The sequence below is a fragment of the Schistocerca nitens genome, chromosome 2, assembly GCF_023898315.1.
Source record: "Schistocerca nitens isolate TAMUIC-IGC-003100 chromosome 2, iqSchNite1.1, whole genome shotgun sequence".
In the NCBI taxonomy this organism is placed as follows: domain Eukaryota; kingdom Metazoa; phylum Arthropoda; class Insecta; order Orthoptera; family Acrididae; genus Schistocerca; species Schistocerca nitens.
In genome coordinates, this window is record NC_064615.1 from 148,735,038 (window position 1) to 148,756,103 (window position 21,066).

A 21,066-nucleotide genomic window follows, 5' to 3' on the forward strand; every position below is an offset into this window, starting at 1 on the left:
CGTGGAAAAATCTTATGTACCGTCTTGATTGCGAGGAACCCTTGCGCACATTTCTATCGCGTTTAATGTTTATTGAACGCCATTATGACTGTATAAGGATTGCTCAACTGAATGTGGAAGGAGTATACACAACATCTATACAAGAAAGACGTACTTGAGGGCAATAGCATAGAAATGGAAGAGGAGGTGCATGAGGATGAGGTTGGAGCTACGATACTGTGAAAAGAATCTGACAGAGCACCGAAAGGTTTAAGCTGAAACAAACCCGAGGGGGTAGACAACATGCCATTAGAATTACTGATAGCCTTGGGAGAGCCAGTCATGCCAAAGCTTTCCGTCTGATGAGCAAGACGTATGAGACAGGCGAAATATCCTCAGACTTCAAGAAGAATATAATAATTCTAGTTCTGAATAAAGTAGGTGCTGACAGGTGTGAATATTATTGGACTATCAATTTAATAAGTCATTGTTGCAAAATACTAACAATAATTATTTACAGAAGAATGGAAAAATTGATAGAAGCCAACCTTGGGAAATACCAATTTGGATTCCGGAGCAATGTAGAAACACGCGAGGCATACTGACCATTCGACTTCCGTTATAAGATAGGTTAAATAAAGGCAAACCTATTATTATAGCATTTGTAGACTGAGAGAAAGCTTTCGACAATTCTCACTGGAACCCTCTATTTGATATTCTGAGGGCAGCAGAAGTAAAATACAAGGAGCGAAAGGTTATTTACAACTTGTTCAGAAACCAGACGGCATTTATAACAGTCGAAGGGATGTAGGGGATGCAGTGGTTGACAAGAGAGTGAGAGAAGGCTGTAGCCTATCCCCTATGTTATCCAATCTGTGCATTGAGCAAGCAATAAAGCACCATAAGAAAAATTTGGAGTAGGAATTAAAGTCCAGGGAGAAGAAAGAAATAAAAAATTTGAGGTTTGCCGATGACATTGTAATTCTGTCATAGATAGCGAAGGACTCGGAAGAGCAGTTGAACGGGATGGACAGTGTCTTGAAAGGATGATGTAAGACGAACATCAATAAAAGCAAAATAGCGACAATGGAATGTAGTTAATTTAAATCAGGTGATGCTGAGGGAATTGGATTAGGAAGTGAGACACTTAACGTAGTAGATGAGTATCGCTATTTGTGGACCAAAATAACTGATGATTGTCGAAGTAGCTCTCCGTCTTCAGGCCACAAGTGGCCCATTGGGACCATCCGACCGCCGTGTCATCCTCAGTGAGGATGCGGATAGGAGGGGCGTGTGGTCAGCACACCGCTCTCCCGGTCGTTATGATGGTTTTCTTTGACCGGAGCCGCTACTATTCGGTAGCTCCTCAATTGGCATCACGAGGCTGAGTGCACCCCGAAAAATGGCAACAGCACATGGCGGCTGGATGGCCACACATCCAAGTGCCGGCCACGCCCGACAGCGCTTAACTTCGGTGCTCTCACGGGAAGCGGTGTCCACTGCGGCAAGGCCGTTACCTTTTTACTGTCGAAGTAGAAAGGATATAAAATGTAGAATGGTAACGGCAGGGAAAGCGTTTCTGAATAAGAGAAATCTATTAGCGTCTAGTATAGATTTAGGTATCAAGAATTCTTTTCTGAAACTATTTTCATGGAGTGTAGCCATGCATGGAAGTGCAACAAGGACGATAAACTGTTTACACAAGAAAAGAATAGAAGCTTTCAAAATATGGTGCTACAGAAGAATGCTGAAGATTGGATGGGTAGATCACGTAACTAATGAGGAGGCACTGAATTTGGGAGCAAATAAATTTGTAGCATAACCTGATTAGAAGAAGGGATTGGTTGGTAGGTCAAATTCTGAGACATCGACGGATCACTAATTTAGTACTGGAGGGAATTGTGAGGGGTAAAACTCGCAGAGGGAGACTAAGAGATGAGCACAGAAAGCAAATTGGGAAGGACGTAGGTTGCAGTAGTTACACGGAAATGAAGAAGTCTGCACAGCATAGAATATCATGGAGAGCTGCATCAAACGAGTCTTCTGACTGTCTGCCACAACAGTAACTACCACTGAATGTTTTTATGTGAATTTAAGCGCCACTAGCCGGTGTTGACTAGCCGGTGTTGCTGTTGCTTAAGGTGAGAAAAGTTGCTTATTCAGATCTGATTCAGAGTAAGAGCTGCTTCCGTTTCCAGGTCGTTCTGTACTTTCAGCAGAGAGGGGTGCGTGCAGTCGTTGTTACCGGTGCCGTGGTGGTCGAGATGGGCGGATTCTCGCATCTGGCGCTCACATAACTCCAAGGACATCAGAGACTTCAGCCTGATGTCCGATTTGAAGATTCCATTTTTGGTGAATTTTGAGTTGGAAAAACTGAATAAAGGATGGAAAAATAAATGCCAGCCCAAACGCGCTCAGCCAAAAAAAAAAAAAAAAAAAAAACGATACTTCCATTCCCCCCACCACGTTCCTGGCCATTTCAATAAGCTTTTAGTGATTCAAGTTACCATTGTATGTGCTTTGATAATTGATGTATGTTTGGTTCCTGCGTTACTGGATTGTTTGTTGTCCATGTTGTCTGATGTGTTGGCAGAAGAGCCAACACCGTGTTGCTAGAGGAGGCCGAAATGCACGCGTTTAAGCTCACGCAGACTGGCGTGAGGTCTGGAACAGTTAAAGGAGTTGAGTCTAATAAATAAAGTACGAAGCTCTTGGAATACTTAACTTTAATCCACAACTGGAGAACATCGCTCTTGTTGATACATGAATTATAATCTCAATATAAACTGGTAATGGCGCCTTGCTAGGTCGTAGCAAATGACGTAGCTGAAGGCTATGCTAACTATCGTCTCGGCAAATGAGAGCGTATTTGTCAGTGAACCCTTCCTAGCAAAGTCTGCTGTACAACTGGGGCGAGTGCTAGGACGTCTCTCTAGACCTTCCATGTGGCGGCGCTCGGTCTGCAATCACTGACAGTGGCGACACACGTGTCCGACGTATACTACCGGACCGCGGCCGATTTAAAGGCTACCACCAGCAAGTGTGGTGTCTGGCGGTGACACCACATTGTCTGTCTGTGTTTGCTTAAGGCAGGGCCTGGGCGCGCGAGCTGCCCGTGGCCACCGTGGGCATATGTATAGCCGTGCTGGCACGATGAGCGATAATATACCATCGACAGCTGGTAGTCGAGTTTTTAGTCGCGTTACATTGTTAGAAGTATTTTTTTCAATGCTGTGATTATTATAATAGAACAATGGAAGTATAACATGTGCAATTCCGTCGTAATGTACATGCTTTTATGTGCCATCTCGTCGCACAAGGCTTTCCATGTGAAATATTAGGTAGTAAAACAGTCGTATTATTTTTCTTTGTTTGCCAGTGAGGGAAATTTTATTTTTGATGTTTTCCCGTGCGACCAGCCCGTAGTTCATGTTCCACTTTCTTCTGACTTCTAATGTTTCCGTTCTCGTTTCGATGGAAAAAACTGTTGTTTCTGATATGTATGTTGTGTTCCGTTCTGTACATCAATTGGTGTTCTTTAATTGTGTGTACATAAGCAGTTCATTAAACTACATATTTGTAGGCACATATACGTATAGTTACAAAAATGGTTGAAATGGCTATGAGCACTATGGGACTTAACATCTGAGGTTATCAGTCCCCTAGAACTTAGAACTACTTAAACGTAACTAAGGACGTCACACACATCAATGCCCGAGGCAGGATTCGAACCTGCGACCGTAGCGGTCTGAAGTGCCTAGAAGCGCTCGGCCACACCGGCCGGCGTATAGTTACACATCAAATGATGCAACGCACACTAAAGTGACAACACAGCGTATCACGGGCAAATTACACAGTCTTTTTTATGGAAATATTATTTGATGGCTTGATACCCGCAATATGAAACACGTAAAGAGCGGTGTGAAGCACCCAACTAGCTCGTCTGATAACAAAACATGTCAGGTTCTTTTTGCAATGCTATTTCATTGTAATTAACACTGCTTAAATGTGGGTTTGCGTAGAGAAATACTTATTGTGTGGCATATTTGTCACTGATCATTTCGGAGTAAGCTAATTCGTGCGAATTTACATAGCTGAGGTAAAAGATAGCCGCTATGCTGCAACCACAAGAATTTAATGAAAACTACTATTAATCTCTGCATATAAATTGAAACGACACTGAAGTTAGATAATATAATTAAAATGCAAACTTTGTAAGTTATTGCCGCGGCTCTGTGTCGTTTAATACGGGCAATATTCAGATAAGACGTTGCGGCCGTGCAAATGGACCAGAAGAATCGTTCATAAGCTCGCGCTGTATTGCGCGTTCTGTTATTAATGTCTCTCATGTCTATCCTCATCCAATATTAAGACTAGAGTAGTTAATTACACAAAATCATTCGACTGTTGTACAACTATTAATATTATGAACATAGAACAAGAATAATAGAGTGTAATAAACAGATATTGTTTAAGTTGAATGATAAATGTTTTTCCTACACATTTTTGTAGACATATTTCAAGAATCTTGGATGTCTTAATTCATTGCACTCTTCGTAATTCCACATAGACAAATATTGTTCTCTCCGGGGAAACCAGTAAGGCATGTTCAGATGACACCAGACGATAGAAAAGCGATTAACCGTCTGCAGTTCGACAGAGGTACGACACCCACGTAAAAAGAAACAAATAAAAGAATAATCTTTTCCTTGTGTAATTCCATAATGAGCACACTAGCGCCGCAACGTAATACACTGTACAGGATGGAAGGGCAGGTACAAGTAGTAGGATAAGTGTCAAACTCTGTCGTTGCGTTCAGTGGAGATCTTGGGGGAGGGGAGTCAGGGATCAAGAAATGAAGAATAAAGTAGCACTCTCGCCGACTTAGTTTCCTGGTCATAAATACAACATAAACTAATTATCAAAGGACATGTGCCTTTTGTATTAAATATCTACACATATCAATAAAAGTTTTGCGTCACCCCGGTTCCTAGAACACCTGAAAATAGACGTTGACTGTGGATATTGTGTCACAGATACAGTCCCTTTGACTGTTCAGAGACGTCACTAAACCCCCAAACATGTAAACAATCATGCATGAGCAGCGCCTATTAGACAGAGGGGGTCCAACAGCCGATCAGTTCCAGTCATTCCATCAGGAAGGAGGTACTCGGCTCGTGTTGTCCGTAGTTAAACCATGCCTAGACGGTCAATACCGCGGTTCGATCGCGTCCACATTGTTACTTTGTGCCAGGAAGAGCTCTCAACAAGGGACGTGTCCAGGCGTCTCGGAGTGAACCAAAGCGAAGTTGTTTGGATGTGGAGGACATACAGACAGACAGGAATTTTCGATGACATGCCTCGCTCAGGTCGCCCTACTTCAGCAATGGACGACCGCCAACTACGGATTATGGCTTGGAGGAGCCCTGACCGCAACGCCACCATATCGAATAATGCTTTTCGCGCAGGCACAGGACGTCGTGTTATGACTCATACTGTGCGCAACAGACTGCATGATGCACAACTTCGCCCCCGACGTCCATGGCGAGGTCCATCTTTGCAACCATGACACCATGCAGCGCGGTACAGATGGGCCCAACAACATGCCGATTGGACCGGATTGTCATCACGTTCTCTTCACCGATGAGTGTCGCATATGCCTTCAACCAGACAATCGTCGGAGACGTGTTTGGAGGCAACACGGTCAGGCTGAATGCCTTAAACACACTGTCCAGCGAGTGTGGCAGGGTGGAGGGTACCTGCTGTTTTGGGGTGGCATTATGTGGGGCCGACTTACGCCGCTGGTGGTCATGGAAGGCACTGTAACGGCTGTACGATACATGACTGCCATCCTCCGACCGATAGTGCAACCATACCGGCAGCATATTGGCGAGGCATTCGTCTTCATGGACGACAATTCGCGCCTCCATCGTACACATCTTGTGAATGACTTCCTTCAGGATAACGACATTGCTCGACTAGAGAGTCCAGCATGTTCTCCAGACAGGAACCCTATCGAACATGCATGGAATAGATTGAAAAGGGCTGTTTATGGACGACGTGACGCACCAACTATTCTGAGGCGTCTACGCCGAATCGCCGTTAAGGAGTGGAACAATCTGGACCAATAGTGCCTTGATGAACTTGTGGATAACGTATCACAACGAATACAGGCATGCGTCAATGAAAGAGGACATACTGCTGGGGAATAGAGGTACCGGTGTGTACTGCAATCTGGACCACCACATCTGAAGTTCTCGCTATCTGCTGGTACAACATGCAATGTGTGGCTTTCATGTGCAATCAAAAGGCGGAAATGATGTTTATGTCCATGTCTATTCCAATTTTCTGTACAGGTTCAGGAACTCTCAGAACCGAGGTGATGCAAAACTTTACTTGATGTGTGTTTTAACTTAATACGAGTACATGTAATCTTACTGAAGTGCGTTCAGTTTGTAGCTGGGTCACTACTTACGAAAAAGAAAGATACATCTATTTTCACCACTCTAATATGCCCATCTCGATGTTTGGAGTGACATTAATGGCCATCAAACACATTGCCGCAGTCAAATGAACATCAGTATGAGCACGCCTAAGCTTCTATTTATTAATTTCAGTCTTCAGAATACACCTTCACACAAATATGTGGTCCCGAACATGTTGCAGACTCTAGCAGCTATTCGAAAAATCTGCGGAAAGTGTTCTCGAGGATAATTCTTGTGAATCATATCAATACTTTCTGCAGTGCGAAACCTCTCCCTGACCACACAACTACACTGAAAGTCAGTGAGCTCCTACTGAATTTCGGAAGCCGCACTATAAATGTCCACCGCAAAAGCTGTTGCAAAAATGCCTAACTCAAGTTTAAAACCGAATGAAGTCACAAATTTTGATGTCAGAGTTATCTAACAAAGCCTGTAGCACCGTAACGAATTCATCAAAGTTGTTGCTCAATGCCTTTTCAAGATTTATTTCGTGTACAACTAGTGCCAGCTTTGAAAAGAGCGATAAAGACGCTTCTAAAAGTTGCTTTATGCATAACAGCATTTTCCTTTTAAAACCCAAAACGCCGTCAAAAGAACGTCGACGATTAGTTTCTGTTCTACCTTACGAAGTTGTACTCAAGACAATGAGGTCCTCTGTAAGGTCAGTTATAAATTTAAGAGGTAATATCCACTTGGGGTCATCAAAATCTTCAACTGGCGTTCTTTTCATGTCCGTGAATACGCTATGCCCTTACTCAAGTTAAACAAAAACAAATTAAAAGAAGCTCTAAAACGACACTTCGGATCAACCACAGTACTTTACAAAAATACGGCACAACACCAAAGTCACAGGCTAACTCTGCCAGGAATGATTTAAACTGATAATGTCCCAAACCGTGCGATCTCAGTTTATGACCTGCTTTTACAACAACATCCATGACGCCACTCAATCTGGCACATGGAAATTAGCGCGATGCTGGACGCAGTGTATCGCTGATATCTACGGCTGGACCTTTCACTTCTTTTCTTACCAAAGCAACGACGCCAGACTTTTGAGCAATCATTGCAAGAGTTTCATCTGTTGCAGTGGACGAAATCGTTTTTCCCAGCAAAAGTCATAGTTATCAATACGGTTCTCCACGCAAATAAGTGTTAGCACCTCTCACAAATACAGCAAGCTGCCTTCATACAAAGCGGAAGAGAAAAAAACTAAATCTTTAGTCTTATCATTCAGTTTCATTACCCAGCCATTTATATTTCCCCGATGCGTCTGAAAACTGTTCGCCGTGAAACAGAACTGTTTCTAAAACAGTAAGGCTCGGTGGACACAACATTGCTGCTGCAACGCTGCTAACAAATTCTGCAACGCTGAAGGGATGGACTATTTTGATTATTTTAGGAGTAATTTGATAGCTCACTCTCATTGCACCATCATTGGAAGTGACATGGTACTCTTCCTGCAGTTACGTTAAAAGGAACAGGTAAAATTGAGAACAAAACCACATATGGTTCAAATGGCTCTGAGCACTATGGGACTCAACATCTTAGGTCATAAGTCCCCTAGAACTTAGAACTACTTAAACCTAACTAACCTAAGGACATCACACACACCCATGCCCGAGGCAGGATTCGAACCTGCGACCGTAGCAGTCCCGCGGTTCCGGACTGCAGCGCCAGAACCGCTAGACCACCGCGGCCGGCCAAAACCACATAATGCTTTATAAATAACAGTAATATTGTCAAGAAATGACATTTATTTGAACTTACTAGTTTCTCTGTCTTCTGTTTTAGCTCGAGAAGTGTGGCCTTCCTTTCCTCAGTATCCAAGGTGATCATGAGGTACTCATGAAGGAGTTGAAAATGTCTCTTCTCGTTGTACTTCCCTGATGTCGACAGAACAGCATTACAAAAGAGAGGCCGAGGGCCGGTTTGTGTTTCAACAAAAAGTAACCTCCTTCCCATCGTAGGGGCTCGACCGATTTTCGTTTTGAGGATTTTTGACTCCACCTCAGCCATTCTCCTCTCACTAATTTTGTCCTACCATGAAGAGACAACACTAACAAAACGAAGTGAACAGGCCCGTCTTGCTGGGCGCTGGCCAAGTGATGTTAGCAGAGAGGATTAGGTTGAACTGTTTGCTGACAGCGCCCACGGGCAAGCAATGCGGTCCCATACGGACGCCCGCGCCCGCATTACCGCATTTGCCCCACCCCTGGCTTAAGGTGTTGACCATCTGGGGGCGTACACGTGCTGCCTTTCTGACTACTGGTCCTTTTTCAAAGTTAATCTCTGTGGGCCGAAATACACTACTGGCCATTAAAATTGCTACACCCCGAAGATGACGTGCTACAGGAAGAAGGTGCTGTGATATGCAAATGATTAGCTTTTCAGAGCATTCACACAAGGTTGGCGCCGGTCGCGACACCTACAATGTGCTGACATTAGGAAAGTTTCCAACCGATTTCTCATACACAAACAGCAGTTGACCGGCGTTGCCTGGTGAAACGTTGTTGTGATGCCTCGTGTAAGGAGGAGAAATGCGTACCATCACGTTTTAAATGTCGGATTGTAGCCTATCGCGATTGCGGTTTGTCTTATCGCGACATTGCTGCTCGCGTTGGTCGAGATCCAATGACTGTTAGCGGAATATGGAATCGGTGGGTTCAGGAGGGTAATACGAAACGCCGTGCTGGATCCCAACGGCCTCGTATCACTAGCAGTCGAGATGCCAGGCATCTTATCCTCATGGCTGTAACGGATCGTGCAGCCACGTCTCGATCCCTGAGTCAACAGATGGGGACGTTTGCAAGACAACAACCATCTGCACGAACAGTTCGACGACGTTTGCAGTAGCATGGACTATCACCTCGGAGACCATGGCTGCGGTTACCCTTGACGCTGCATCACAGACAGGAGCCCCTGCGATGGTGTACTCAACGACGAACCTGGGTGCACAAATGGCAAAACGACATTTTTTCAGATGAATCCAAATTCTGTTTACAGCATCACAGTGGTCGGATCTGTGTTTGGCGACATCGCGGTGAACATACACTGGAAGCGTGTATTCGTCATCGCCATACTGTCTTATCACCCGGCGTGATGGTATGTGGTACCATTGGTTACACGTCTCTGTCACCTCATGTTCGCATTGACGGCACTTTGAACAGTGGACGTTACATTTCAGATGTGTTACGACCCGTGGCTCTACCCGTCATTCGATCCCTGCGAAACCCTACATTTCAGCAGGATAATGCACGACCGCATGTTGCAGGTCCTGAACGGGCCTTTGTGGATACAGAAAATGTTCGACTGCTGCCCTGGCCAGCACATTCTCCAGATCTCTCATCAACTGAAAACGTCTGGTCAATGGTGGCCGACCAACTAGCTCGTCACAATACGCCAGTCACTACTCTTGATGAACTGCGGTATCGTGTTGAAGCGGCATGGGCAGCTGTACCTGCACACGCCATCCAAGTTCTGTTTGACTCAATGCCCAGGCGTATCAAGGCCGTTATTACGGCCAGAGGTGATTGTTCTGGATACTGATTTCTCGGGATCTATGCACCCAAATTGCGTGAAAATATAATCACGTATCAGTTCTAGTATAATATATTTGTCCAATGAATACCCGTCTACCATTTGCATTTCTTCTTGGTGTAGCACATATATATATATATATATATATATATATATATATATATATATATATATATATATATATATATATATATATATCACGTAAAGATTTTCTGATTGTGTATTTATTTGTCCCCTATTAAGGGTTTTATTACTGCTGTGGTGAGAGAGATTATTTTCCTGAATTTGTATGTTATTCTCATATCAGGTGTTAAGTGATTTGGAGACCTGAATGCGAACTCCTGGTTTGTTTCGTCTGTGCCTAAGACAACTGCATTGTTCATACCGTAAATAACATTAATTTACAGCTTGTTAAAAGTTCACTCAAGCACAACCCACTTCCCCCGAAGTCCTGCGTGACATCTGTTAAGCTAGTCCAGAACAGTCCTTGACGAAACGATTGCTTTTTTCGTTTAGTCCTCAGTCTTACGACTGTTTGATGCGCCACGCCACCAGTTCCTCTCCTGTGCCAGTCGTTTCATGTAACAGTAGATCTTGCAACCCACGTCCTTAGTTACTTACTGCTAATAAGGTAACATAACGTGCAGTTTGTCCGCGTTGTAATTTGTAGTTATTTTGAAACATTTTCACGTTCGTTTGCTTGAAAAGAGGCACGACCAAATTTGAAACTGAAGGAGCGAATTCACTGAACTCGACTTTGGGTCGATTTTCAGTTGTGATAAACCACCTAAAAAGAATGAAAATCACGACAACGTTCTCTTCCTGTTTATTTGTTTCTAACTAAACACAACAGTACGACTGCAAAGAAAACGTACAAACAAAGCCACTGCAAGTATAAAGTTGACGCTCAATTTACGTAGCACAAGTGCCATATATATCCAAAAAAAATTCTATGCTATTTTTGTGTTAAGCTAGATAAGAGAGTAAAATGATCCAAAGGATGTAACAGACAAGAAAATTCTCCCATTTGTCGTTATGTGAGCACTTTTAGTAACACCAATGTCACTGTAAATTTTCTTGGATTTTCTGTACTGGTTCGCCGGCCGAAGTGGCCGTGCGGTTAAAGGCGCTGCAGTCTGGAACCGCAAGACCGCTACGGTCGCAGGTTCGAATCCTGCCTCGGGCATGGATGTTTGTGATGTCCTTTGGTTAGTTAGGTTTAACTAGTTCTAAGTTCTAGGGGACTAATGACCTCAGCAGTTGAGTCCCATAGTGCTCAGAACCATTTGAACCATTTTTTTCTGTACTGGTTCAGAATTAATTCGCTTGGGTCGGACTTATTTTTGACAAAACAATGTTTTTCACGTAACCAAATTTGCAATTTCCGCGTGTCTAATGATTATTTGGAATGAAGTCTACTTGATGAGATAGCTATTAGTGACTGTGAGTGGCATCAGTTTTAAGAATACCCTGTATAAAATTGTCTAACGACTTCCTGTCATTAGTAATCAACTTCATTCCTTTTTTTGTAATTAATGAAAAGTAAACGTAACGATAAACACAAGTACTACAAGAGATGTGTGCCTTGCGCAGACGATAAAAATACCGTGTTATGATTTTACAGGTGAGATCGTATGAAACCAGTGTCCGCATAGACAAACTGCGATGGCTATTTTATAGTGTGATAAAATGAAGCTATTTATTTTGTTTCTTTTTCCGTAATTTCCATATTCTGTATCTATTATACAAGGTATTTCAAAAAAGTTCCATCTGCTTTCGCAAGACTGTATCTTCTACTTGAATTAAAAGAGAAGTTTTTGGTGAATTTTGACTTACGTATCGGAACTCTTAAGTTTATATTGGTTCCCAACTTTAACTTGCGGATCTACGTGTTTGCCGGTAGAACCAACCCCAAGCAACTAGATTGGTCTCTCACTCGTTCATCTGTTTTTTTTCCACAGTTGTGGGAATACGCCTAAAATTTTGACACTTGCATGTTCTGACAATAGGATGCCTTGAGTCATGGATTACGCGTTGTACCACAGCTGAAAAATGCTCCTTGTACATCCACTTTAGCAGAAGATGTTAAATTACATAATCTCTGCCTTCCCTGACAAAAGTAGATCTGATAAAATTCAGTTGCGTGTAATCATTGGAGGAGCTAAACTAAGACAAACCGTGTCTGCAGATCTCTGATATAAACAACATGATCATTCCTTGTATCTACCGACAACTATTGGAGTCCAATAGTTTTCTCTTCAACCACCATTGTCTCGCATTCATACTTGACCTTGGGCGTGGTTTGCTAGGAGTCTTGACCCCCTAGATCGGGACACTTTAACAGGCGGGTGAAGGGGATGGGGAAAAGTCGGTAAATTTTTTCGTTTTAAAGTTCACCAATCGGGAGAAGGGTCTAGACCCCTCCCCCAGCCTATGTATGGTCTCCACTCGTCTCTCTTTTTCATTTCCACTCCCTTTTCAACCCACTGCTAGTATCTTCATCTATCTTTCTTTCTTACTGCCACTGTCACTCACTGACCATCACTATCTCCTCTGGCAGAATGGGAATCGAGGCATCTGATTTCCCACTTTTCTCTCAGTCTTTTAGAGAGGAACATATTTTCCTTTCTTGTACTCCAACAGGAGCGCTGCTTAGCTGGTCCGTTTTCCTGTTACAATAGGGTGTGCTGCTTACAAAAAACTAATTCTGTATATCAGGAAGGTTTTGACTTTATTTATGTACTCCGACACATTTATATACTTTGACACATATAAACAACAAATAAGTAGTATGAATCCATAACTAATAACGGGATATATTTTTTTCCTTTTCTTTACTACCTTGTACTTATAACGAATCTTTTACGTTGGGATAAATTTATTTTATTTATTGTTAGATGTTTTCGTTAAATAGCTGAATAAATTGTAATTAGGAATAATTTAATTAAGCAGAGCAGAAAAGATAAAGTCAAAGAGATGTTCATTGGGCGGACATTGTCGTAATGTAACGTCATTGCGTTGTTCGGTTGTTAAAACAAATCGTTTGTGTTCCGTTCTGCTGTTCGGTCGTGCGCGTATCTGAAAGGAATTAATTCGTGGACTATAATAAACTTTCACATAATAGTTACGATTCGATGTTCCGACAAAAGGGGTTAACGTCAGTGTTAATTTGAATTGTGGGCGACAGGATTAGTTTTGACAGATACATGAAAACGGACGTAACGAAAGTTGTTCACATATCATCCTTGAACGTGACTTTTATTTAATTAACGATTACAGGCTCATTAAAAGCTATTATCTCATGATTAGGATCAATCCCTTTTTCCTCCTGGATAGTGATCATTAACATTTACGTCATAAGAAAAAGGATTATTAATAAAAGTGATGTTAAATGACAATTACGTGTTATTCCGTTAGTGTGGAACCGACGTAATATTTCTGAAATGACATTGATCTATAATTTGTGTTAAATACTGAACTGAGATAGAAAGTAAATTGAAATTACTGAACATTTGATACTGAGACTATAGAAGCAGAAGCACTTAACGTTTCTCTTCTCTAAAATGGCAAAATAGGTACGAACTTTAACTCAATAGTCGACATTATGTATTGCAAAGACATTAGTATTTCATACTTATTTTGACGACGCACTGTTAAACAAAGGAACGTTGAGTCTCTGTACGAGTAATAAAATTAAATCTGAAAACATAATTAATAGCGGCGAACTCCGCTATAACAAACTGTATTGCGTGTCGTTATCGGGCAATAACTGCTCAACCCTGGACACTTGTGTGGTGAAATTACAAGTCGGGTATGTAAACAAACTTAAAAATCCATTCAAGCTACAGTGGAGTCGGCACAACACGACGTGGGCAGTTATATACTTCATAGATATATTTCTGATAATGTAGAATATTTTTCATTTGGTTACATAGCGTAGAACATGAAGTGTGACTATGTTTACTTTGCTGTTTTGCTATACAGGTTCCTTGTGTAAAGACTTATATTTTATTACTGATCTTTCAAATATTTTTATTAAATGTATTGGATGAAACGGAATGCAATAGGCAGAAGTGTTGTAAGAACTGTGGAGCGAGAGAGGTATCGATAGTTGTCGAGTCGAGCAGTGTGACAGACAGTCGCGGATGGCTCGTGAGCGTGGTGCTACGAAAGTAAGTATTGTGTGTAGTAATGGTGTGCGTTGAACGCGATATTGATACCGGGCTTCCGTGTGTTAGGCACGGTTTGAAATTTATCTTCATGATGGACATTCTAAATGCACGTTGTTGTTATATCCTAGCCAGTAATGCCAACCGAGCCCGCTGCCAAAAAGGTTGGCAGCATCAAAGTCCGGACGCCGTCCGCATAAGCAGCGCCAGCGATACAGGAAATCGCCGCATGTCTGCGCGCGCCACCGCTGGCTTCTGGCTTCTTAAGCGCTGGAGTCGCGAGCGCTAGGACAGTTTTGGATTCGCCGCTCAGTTGTAGACTCGCCACCGAATTGTGTACCTGCTAGTCAGTTGTGTGTTCATCGCAGCAGAGTTGTTGTTTGTCGTCAGCCGACGCTGACCTAGCCGCTCCGACTCGAACTAGACAGTTTTCTGTAGACCATGTTCACCACTGTGTTCTGTATCGTCGTTAATAAAGATAAGTACCGACTTTCATTTAATCCGAGTGTCTGGGTTTCATCTTTCTGTTCACTGTTCCAGCGGACCGGTCGGCCCGCTATTAAAAGTTTGGCGGTGACTTCGTAGGCCGTTTCTACAGCGAAGTGTTGTCGCTACGAAGGCCGTCACAAAACTGGCGACGAGGACTTCCGAACTCGTGTGCAGGGCTGGTTTAACTTGTTTCTTGAGATAGAATTTTGGGGGCTGGTTTGATTTGTGTTCACTATGTCTGTCGATTTACAACAGTTGATCTTGTTACAGAGTCAGCAAATACAAAGTCTGGTGGAAGCAATCGCCAAACAAGCGGCTAATCCACCACCACACAAGGAACAAGCACAGGCAGCACCGCCTTTTCGTGCTTTTGAGGCATCACGAGAAGAATGGCAAGAATATTTCGCGCAGTTGCAGGCGCACATGTCAGTCTACAAAATCACAGGTAATGAGCGGCAGCTTTATTTAATTTCCACTGCAGGCGTGGAAGTCTATAGACTACTTTGTAAGTTGTTCCCGGAATCCAAGCCAGAAGCTTTAGACTATGACGTCGTTGTTACCAAGCTTGCTGAGTATTTCGAGTCGCGAGTTCATGTGGCAGCGGCCAGATTCAAGTTCTTCAGATTAAAGAAACTGCCACATCAATCTAATAAACAGTGGTTAACAGATTTATGGGGCCTCTCCCGTCAGTGCCGATTTAATTGTGTGTGTGGAGCTTCCTACAGTGATGTCATGTTACGAGACGCTATTACTCAAAACATTGCAGATTCTCGTATTCGTGCTGCTATCTTAAAGTTGCCTGACCCGTCATTAGAGACTGTGATGAACATTATTGAAGCCCAAGATACTTTTGACTATGCTGAGTGTGAGTTAGATCAGCCATGTATTTCTCAAATTGCCTGTGCTAAGCAAGTTATGTCACGCCCGCGGCCCCACCGGCAGAGTCAGACTGTAAACACTAGCCGGCCGTGTCATGTTAAACACATTCGTCAGCCGCGTGTGCAAAATGATAGAGTTAAGTCTTGCCCTAAGTGTGTTCTTGCTCATCCTCGTGAACGTTGCCCGTTAAGAAACGCGGTTTGTCACTTTTGTCAAAGGAAAGGACACATCCAGACTGTTTGTTTGCGTAAACGCAAGAACAATTCTAGTGCTGCCCAGCCCATGGATATTCATGTTCTTCAAAGCCAGCCCGCCCAGAAGGTCGCGTTTAAAGACTCTTCCACGGTTCGTGTGGGTAATAAACTTGTTCGCAATAAGCCACCCACCCAGCCCTCTGCTATGCGACCCAAGCGTAATTCAAACGCTGTAAAAAGTAATGTACAGACTGCTAGTGAAGCGGGAGTTGTTGTTCCACCCGCCCAACCCACGAGTTGTCGTAAGCAGCGAACACGCGCTAAACGCGCTGATTTTGTGTCTTCCGCCTCCGCTGCACCGATCCAGAGACAGTGTAATAAACTATTTGTGAAGCTACGCATCCAGGATAAGACCTTCAATTTTCAATTAGACACTGGTGCGTCTGTGACTCTCATAAATAGTGCTACGTATGCGGCTATCGGCCGCCCTAAACTTTCAGCGGCAAAACATTCTTTGGCTACTTATAGTGGAGAACAAATTCCTGTGTTAGGTGTATGTAGCTTGCCAGCCACATTCCGTGGCAATACAAAAACAGTTTCATTCACAGTGCTCCGCGCTACAGACAGTGTAAACATTTTCGGATTAGACTGTTTTGACTTGTTTGGCCTGTCTATCCAAGACAATGTGTTGCAACTTAATTCTGTTGTTGTTCCTCAAGACAGCATAACCGATTTGTGTAAACGATACAGTGACATATTTAAAGACGAACTCGGTTGTGCTGCGAACTTTGCCGCTCATATTACGTTAAAAGATAATGCTCAGCCTCGATTTTTTCGTGCTCGTCCAGTGCCTCACGCCCTCCGGGCACCTGTAGAAGATGAACTTCGTCGTTGGCAAAACAACGGTGTTATTCAACCCGTTTCAGCGAGCCAGTGGGCTTCTCCCTTAGCTATTATAAAGAAACCGTCTGGAAAGTTACGTTTGTGTGCTGATTTTAAGTCGACAGTTAATCCTTAGACTGTCATTGATTCTTTTCCTTTACCTAGACCGGACGAGCTGATGGATAAGTTAGGGGAAGCTCGTTTCTTTTCCAAAATTGATCTCCGTGAAGCATATTTGCAATTGCCCCTCGACGAGCAATCACAACAGTATTTTGTCATAAACACGTCGTTGGGGTTGTTCCGTTTTCTGCGTTTCCCTTTTGGTTGTGCGTCAGCTCCAGCTGTTTTTCAACGTTTTTTGTCACAACTTCTGGCTAATGTGCCATCGTGTTGCAACTATTTATACGATATTGTTGTGTCCGGTCGGACGCCTGCTGAACATTTCCGTAATTTGGAGTGTTTGTTTACAGTGTTGTCTCAGGCAGGCCTACGTTGCAACATCGATAAATGTTCATTTTTCCTTACGGAGTTGGAGTATCTGGGACATGTTATTAATGCTCAAGGCATTCATCCCTCCCAGTCACATTTAGCAGCTATTCGTGATTTGCCCGCCCCTCGCAATCTGCATGAATTGCAAGCAGTTCTTGGCAAATTGACATATTATATTAGGTTTATACCTAATGCATCACAGATTGCTGCACCGTTGCATCGTCTCCGCCGTAAGAATGTTCCGTTTGTGTGGTCAGCTGATTGCCAATCAGCCTTTCAGCAGCTAAAAGAGGCTTTATTGAATGATCGTTGTCTGGTCCATTACGACCCTAACAAGCCTCTGGTGTTAGCTTGTGATGCTTCTTCTTGCGGTCTCGGTGCTGTGTTGTCTCACCGAGTCGGTAACACCGAACGTCCTATTGCGTTCGCATCTAAATTGTTAAACAAAGCCCAGAGTAATTATAGCCAATTGGACAAGGAAGCATTGGCTATTGTGTTCGGTGTCACAAAATTCCATCACTACCTCTATGGTAGACCATTCTATTTAGTCACAGATCACAAGCCCCTGACGTCGCTGTTTCATCCGTCTAAACCAGTTCCTCAGCGGACAGCTCAGAGACTACAACGTTGGGCTCTTTTGTTATCACAATACCAGTATGAGATACTGTATCGCCCTACAGCTCAGCATGCAAACGCTGACGCGCTTTCTCGATTGCCGATTGCTGCGGATGAGGTCTTCGATTCCTCTGACGACTCTTGCCATCAGATTGACGCCGAGGAGCATCAATCCCTCCGGGATTTTCCGCTTGATTATCGTCAGGTGGCACGTGAGACAGCTACGGATCCTCATCTGAGTTTACTATTACGTTTTGTTCAACGTGGTTGGCCGTCCAAGGCGAAGGACATATCGGATCCTGTGGTTCGTCGCTATTATCCGCAACGTCATCTGTTATCTGTTTCGCACGGAGTTTTGCTGTTACGCACCGAGAATGACCAGCTTCGTGTAGTAGTTCCCCAAGTGCTCCAATCCAAGGTCCTCGACTTGTTGCATCAAGGTCATTGGGGAGTGGTCCGCACCAAGCAGCTTGCCCGACGTCATTGTACATGGATCGGTATTGATAAGCAGATTACGCAGATGTCTACAGATTGTTCGACGTGTGCCGAACACCAAGCTGCTCCGCCTCAACGCTATTTTGAGTGGGCACGCCCTGCTGGTCCCTGGCAACGAGTACATATTGATTTCGCTGGTCCATATTGGAATTCTCGTTGGCTCATCGTGATAGATGCATTTAGTAATTTTCCGTTTGTTGTGCCCATGCAGTCTACAACGTCTGCACAAATTATACAGGCGTTGACTTCAATTTTTTGTATTTAGGGTCTTCCAGAAGTTTTAGTGTCTGACAATGGTCCACAATTTACCTCTGCTGAATTTGAAAGCTTTTGTTCTGCCAATGGCATTCGCCATGTTCTTACTCCGCCGTTCCGCCCTCAATCGAATGGTGCAGCGGAACGTTTTGTACGCACATTCAAGGATCATATGGACCGCCTTCGTGCTACGCACTCTCGTCAGCAAGCCCTCATCACGTTCCTGTCATCGTACCGGACCACGCCACGCGACGGCCCTTCGCCTGCGGAGCTTCTCCACGGCCGTCGTCATCGCACCCTACTACGGTTGTTGCACCCCCCGGATCGACCCGCCGCTTCTGAGAATCGCACGCGTTTTCGGCGCAACGACGCCGTTTATTTCAGAGTTTATCACGGTCGCCGTCGTTGGGAACGTGGTACCGTGATAAGTGTCCAGGGTCGCGGTTTTTATACTGTTCAAGGTGCTACTGGGGTGCACAGGAGGCATCAGAACCATTGCGCCGCGCTGGCCGCCCGGATTCTGCCGCTCGTTCTTTGTCCACAGATTTGGTCAGCGGCGGGTTCCAGCCGCGCCTTCCGACTTCGCTGCCGCCCCCAGGGCAGCAGCAGCAGCCGTCGCCGCTACCACGCCGACAGCCCGTCCCGTTGATGCCTCCCGCGCAGCTTCATACGGGAGCGCCCCGGGTGGTCGCTCCGGCGCCTGAGGTCCCTCTTCAGTCGCCACCGCCTTCGGAGCTGATGGACGTCGACCCCGCAGCCGGGCCGCCTTCCCAAGCGGTGGCTGTGCAGCCTGTACTGCAGCCGCTTTCCTTGGGCACCCCCAAGGAGTCTGACACCGCAGCGCCTTGTCCGGCGCCCACTCAGCAGCCGTCGCCGCAGCGTCAGGAGACGCTGCCTCTCTTCGTGGGTCCCGACGCCCCGTCGCGTCCAGTACCAGAAGCTGCGCCCGTGGTCACAGGCGTGCACCCTGACCTCGGTTTTCAGTCGGTGTTTCCCGAGGCCCCGCGCAGCCAATGCTGGGGTGCGGACCGGGGACTGCCACCGACAACAGTCTCCGCCCCGGTCTCTTCTGCTACGTCTGCGGCCAGACCCCTCCCCCACCGTCGACGCTCGCCACGTCATTATCCAACGACGGTGCGGCGATTTGGGGGGGAGGAGTGTTATATCCTAGCCAGTAATGCCAACCGAGCCCGCTGCCAAAAAGGTTGGCAGCATCAAAGTCCGGACGCCGTCCGCATAAGCAGCGCCAGCGATACAGGAAATCGCCGCATGTCTGCGCGCGCCACCGCTGGCTTCTGGCTTCTTAAGCGCTGGAGTCGCGAGCGCTAGGACAGTTTTGGATTCGCCGCTCAGTTGTAGACTCGCCACCGAATTGTGTACCTGCTAGTCAGTTGTGTGTTCATCGCAGCAGAGTTGTTGTTTGTCGTCAGCCGACGCTGACCTAGCCGCTCCGACTCGAACTAGACAGTTTTCTGTAGACCATGTTCACCACTGTGTTCTGTATCGTCGTTAATAAAGATAAGTACCGACTTTCATTTAATCCGAGTGTCTGGGTTTTCATCTTTCTGTTCACTGTTCCAGCGGACCGGTCGGCCCGCGATTAAAAGTGTGGCGGTGACTTCGTAGGCCGTTTCTACAGCGAAGTGTTGTCGCTACGAAGGCCGTCACAAAAGTTGTACTACGTAAACGCTGTTGGTTTTTGCAGAATGATGCTTGCGGCAGTGACAATGCACTCGCGAACTGACAGTATTGTCTTCGGTTTAGAATTGGACTGCATTACGTAAACTGTGAATTTAATATTGCTCATTTTCTTGACTACGATATATGACATATGCTGAAACACTAACTGCCAATGTGGAGACTATGAACTGTATTGCTACGTAATTGACTGTCTTCGTGGGAACAGTGTTATCCTGACCCGTGAATATTAACAGCAGATGAACTGTCTAACTTCGCAATTGGCAAATTACAGGAAATGAAATGTTAATTTATACACCATGTATGTTCCGTGCCAAACTAACGTGTGTGAAAGTTGCAGTTGAACTAATACGACCTTCAAGTGCCGCATAAACAGTTACTTCGTCCCGGCCTACGCAACTTGTTACCATTGCCAGCCGAAGCAGGATGTAAGGAAATAGGATATACTAATGCCAGTGACACGACTGGTTGAACTTATAAGATTCATATCAGCAACTTCGAACTGCTTCTACCGCCGTCGCCACATCACGCCGACCCAGAACAGATAAGACTCAAAACAATTCCTCTCTTCAAGAAACTCACAACTGTAAACAATTTAATTTCTTTTTGCTTTTTAATAGACTATCTCTTAATGTTTCTCTCCGTAAATAAAAGGTATCGTAGTGTATTGTAAAGACCGTTCGCCTTCAGTGATTGCTGACCCCACCACTAACAGTAGTTAATGGCAACATTTATTTGTTTTTGCTTTTCATTGTATTTGTACTAGTCGTTGTGTTCGTGGTGTGAGTCTTTGGGAGGGGTGTGCTTTGACGTGTCTATACAGCAGTTTAGGCAGGAGAATTTATGTGTTGTACTGTGACATGTGGCCAGAAGTGTAAGTTGAAGCATCCGCCATTAAAG

The 21,066-nt window shown here is 44.6% G+C and overlaps 1 protein-coding gene across 1 annotated transcript; it reads left to right on the forward strand.

Moving 5' to 3' along the window:
• The first annotated feature begins 15,820 nt into the window (after window positions 1-15,820).
• On the forward strand, window positions 15,821-20,212 carry LOC126234887 (proline-rich protein 2-like). Its single transcript, XM_049943626.1, has 3 exons — window positions 15,821-15,950; window positions 19,013-19,530; window positions 20,174-20,212. The coding sequence occupies exons 1-3, from the start codon at window positions 15,821-15,823 to the stop codon at window positions 20,210-20,212; spliced, it is 687 nt and encodes a 228-aa protein (XP_049799583.1).
• The last annotated feature ends 854 nt before the right edge of the window (window positions 20,213-21,066 follow it).

Coding starts and splice junctions, on each gene's coding strand:
- LOC126234887 (XM_049943626.1), top strand. CDS start 15,821: ATGGATATTCATGTTCTTCAAAGCCAGCCCGCCCAGAAGGTCGCGTTT. Junction 15,951..19,012: donor CTCTGCTATGCGACCCAAGC/GTAATTCAAACG, acceptor CTTTGTCCACAG/ATTTGGTCAGCGGCGGGTTC. Junction 19,531..20,173: donor CGACAACAGTCTCCGCCCCG/GTCTCTTCTGCT, acceptor TGGTTTTTGCAG/AATGATGCTTGCGGCAGTGA.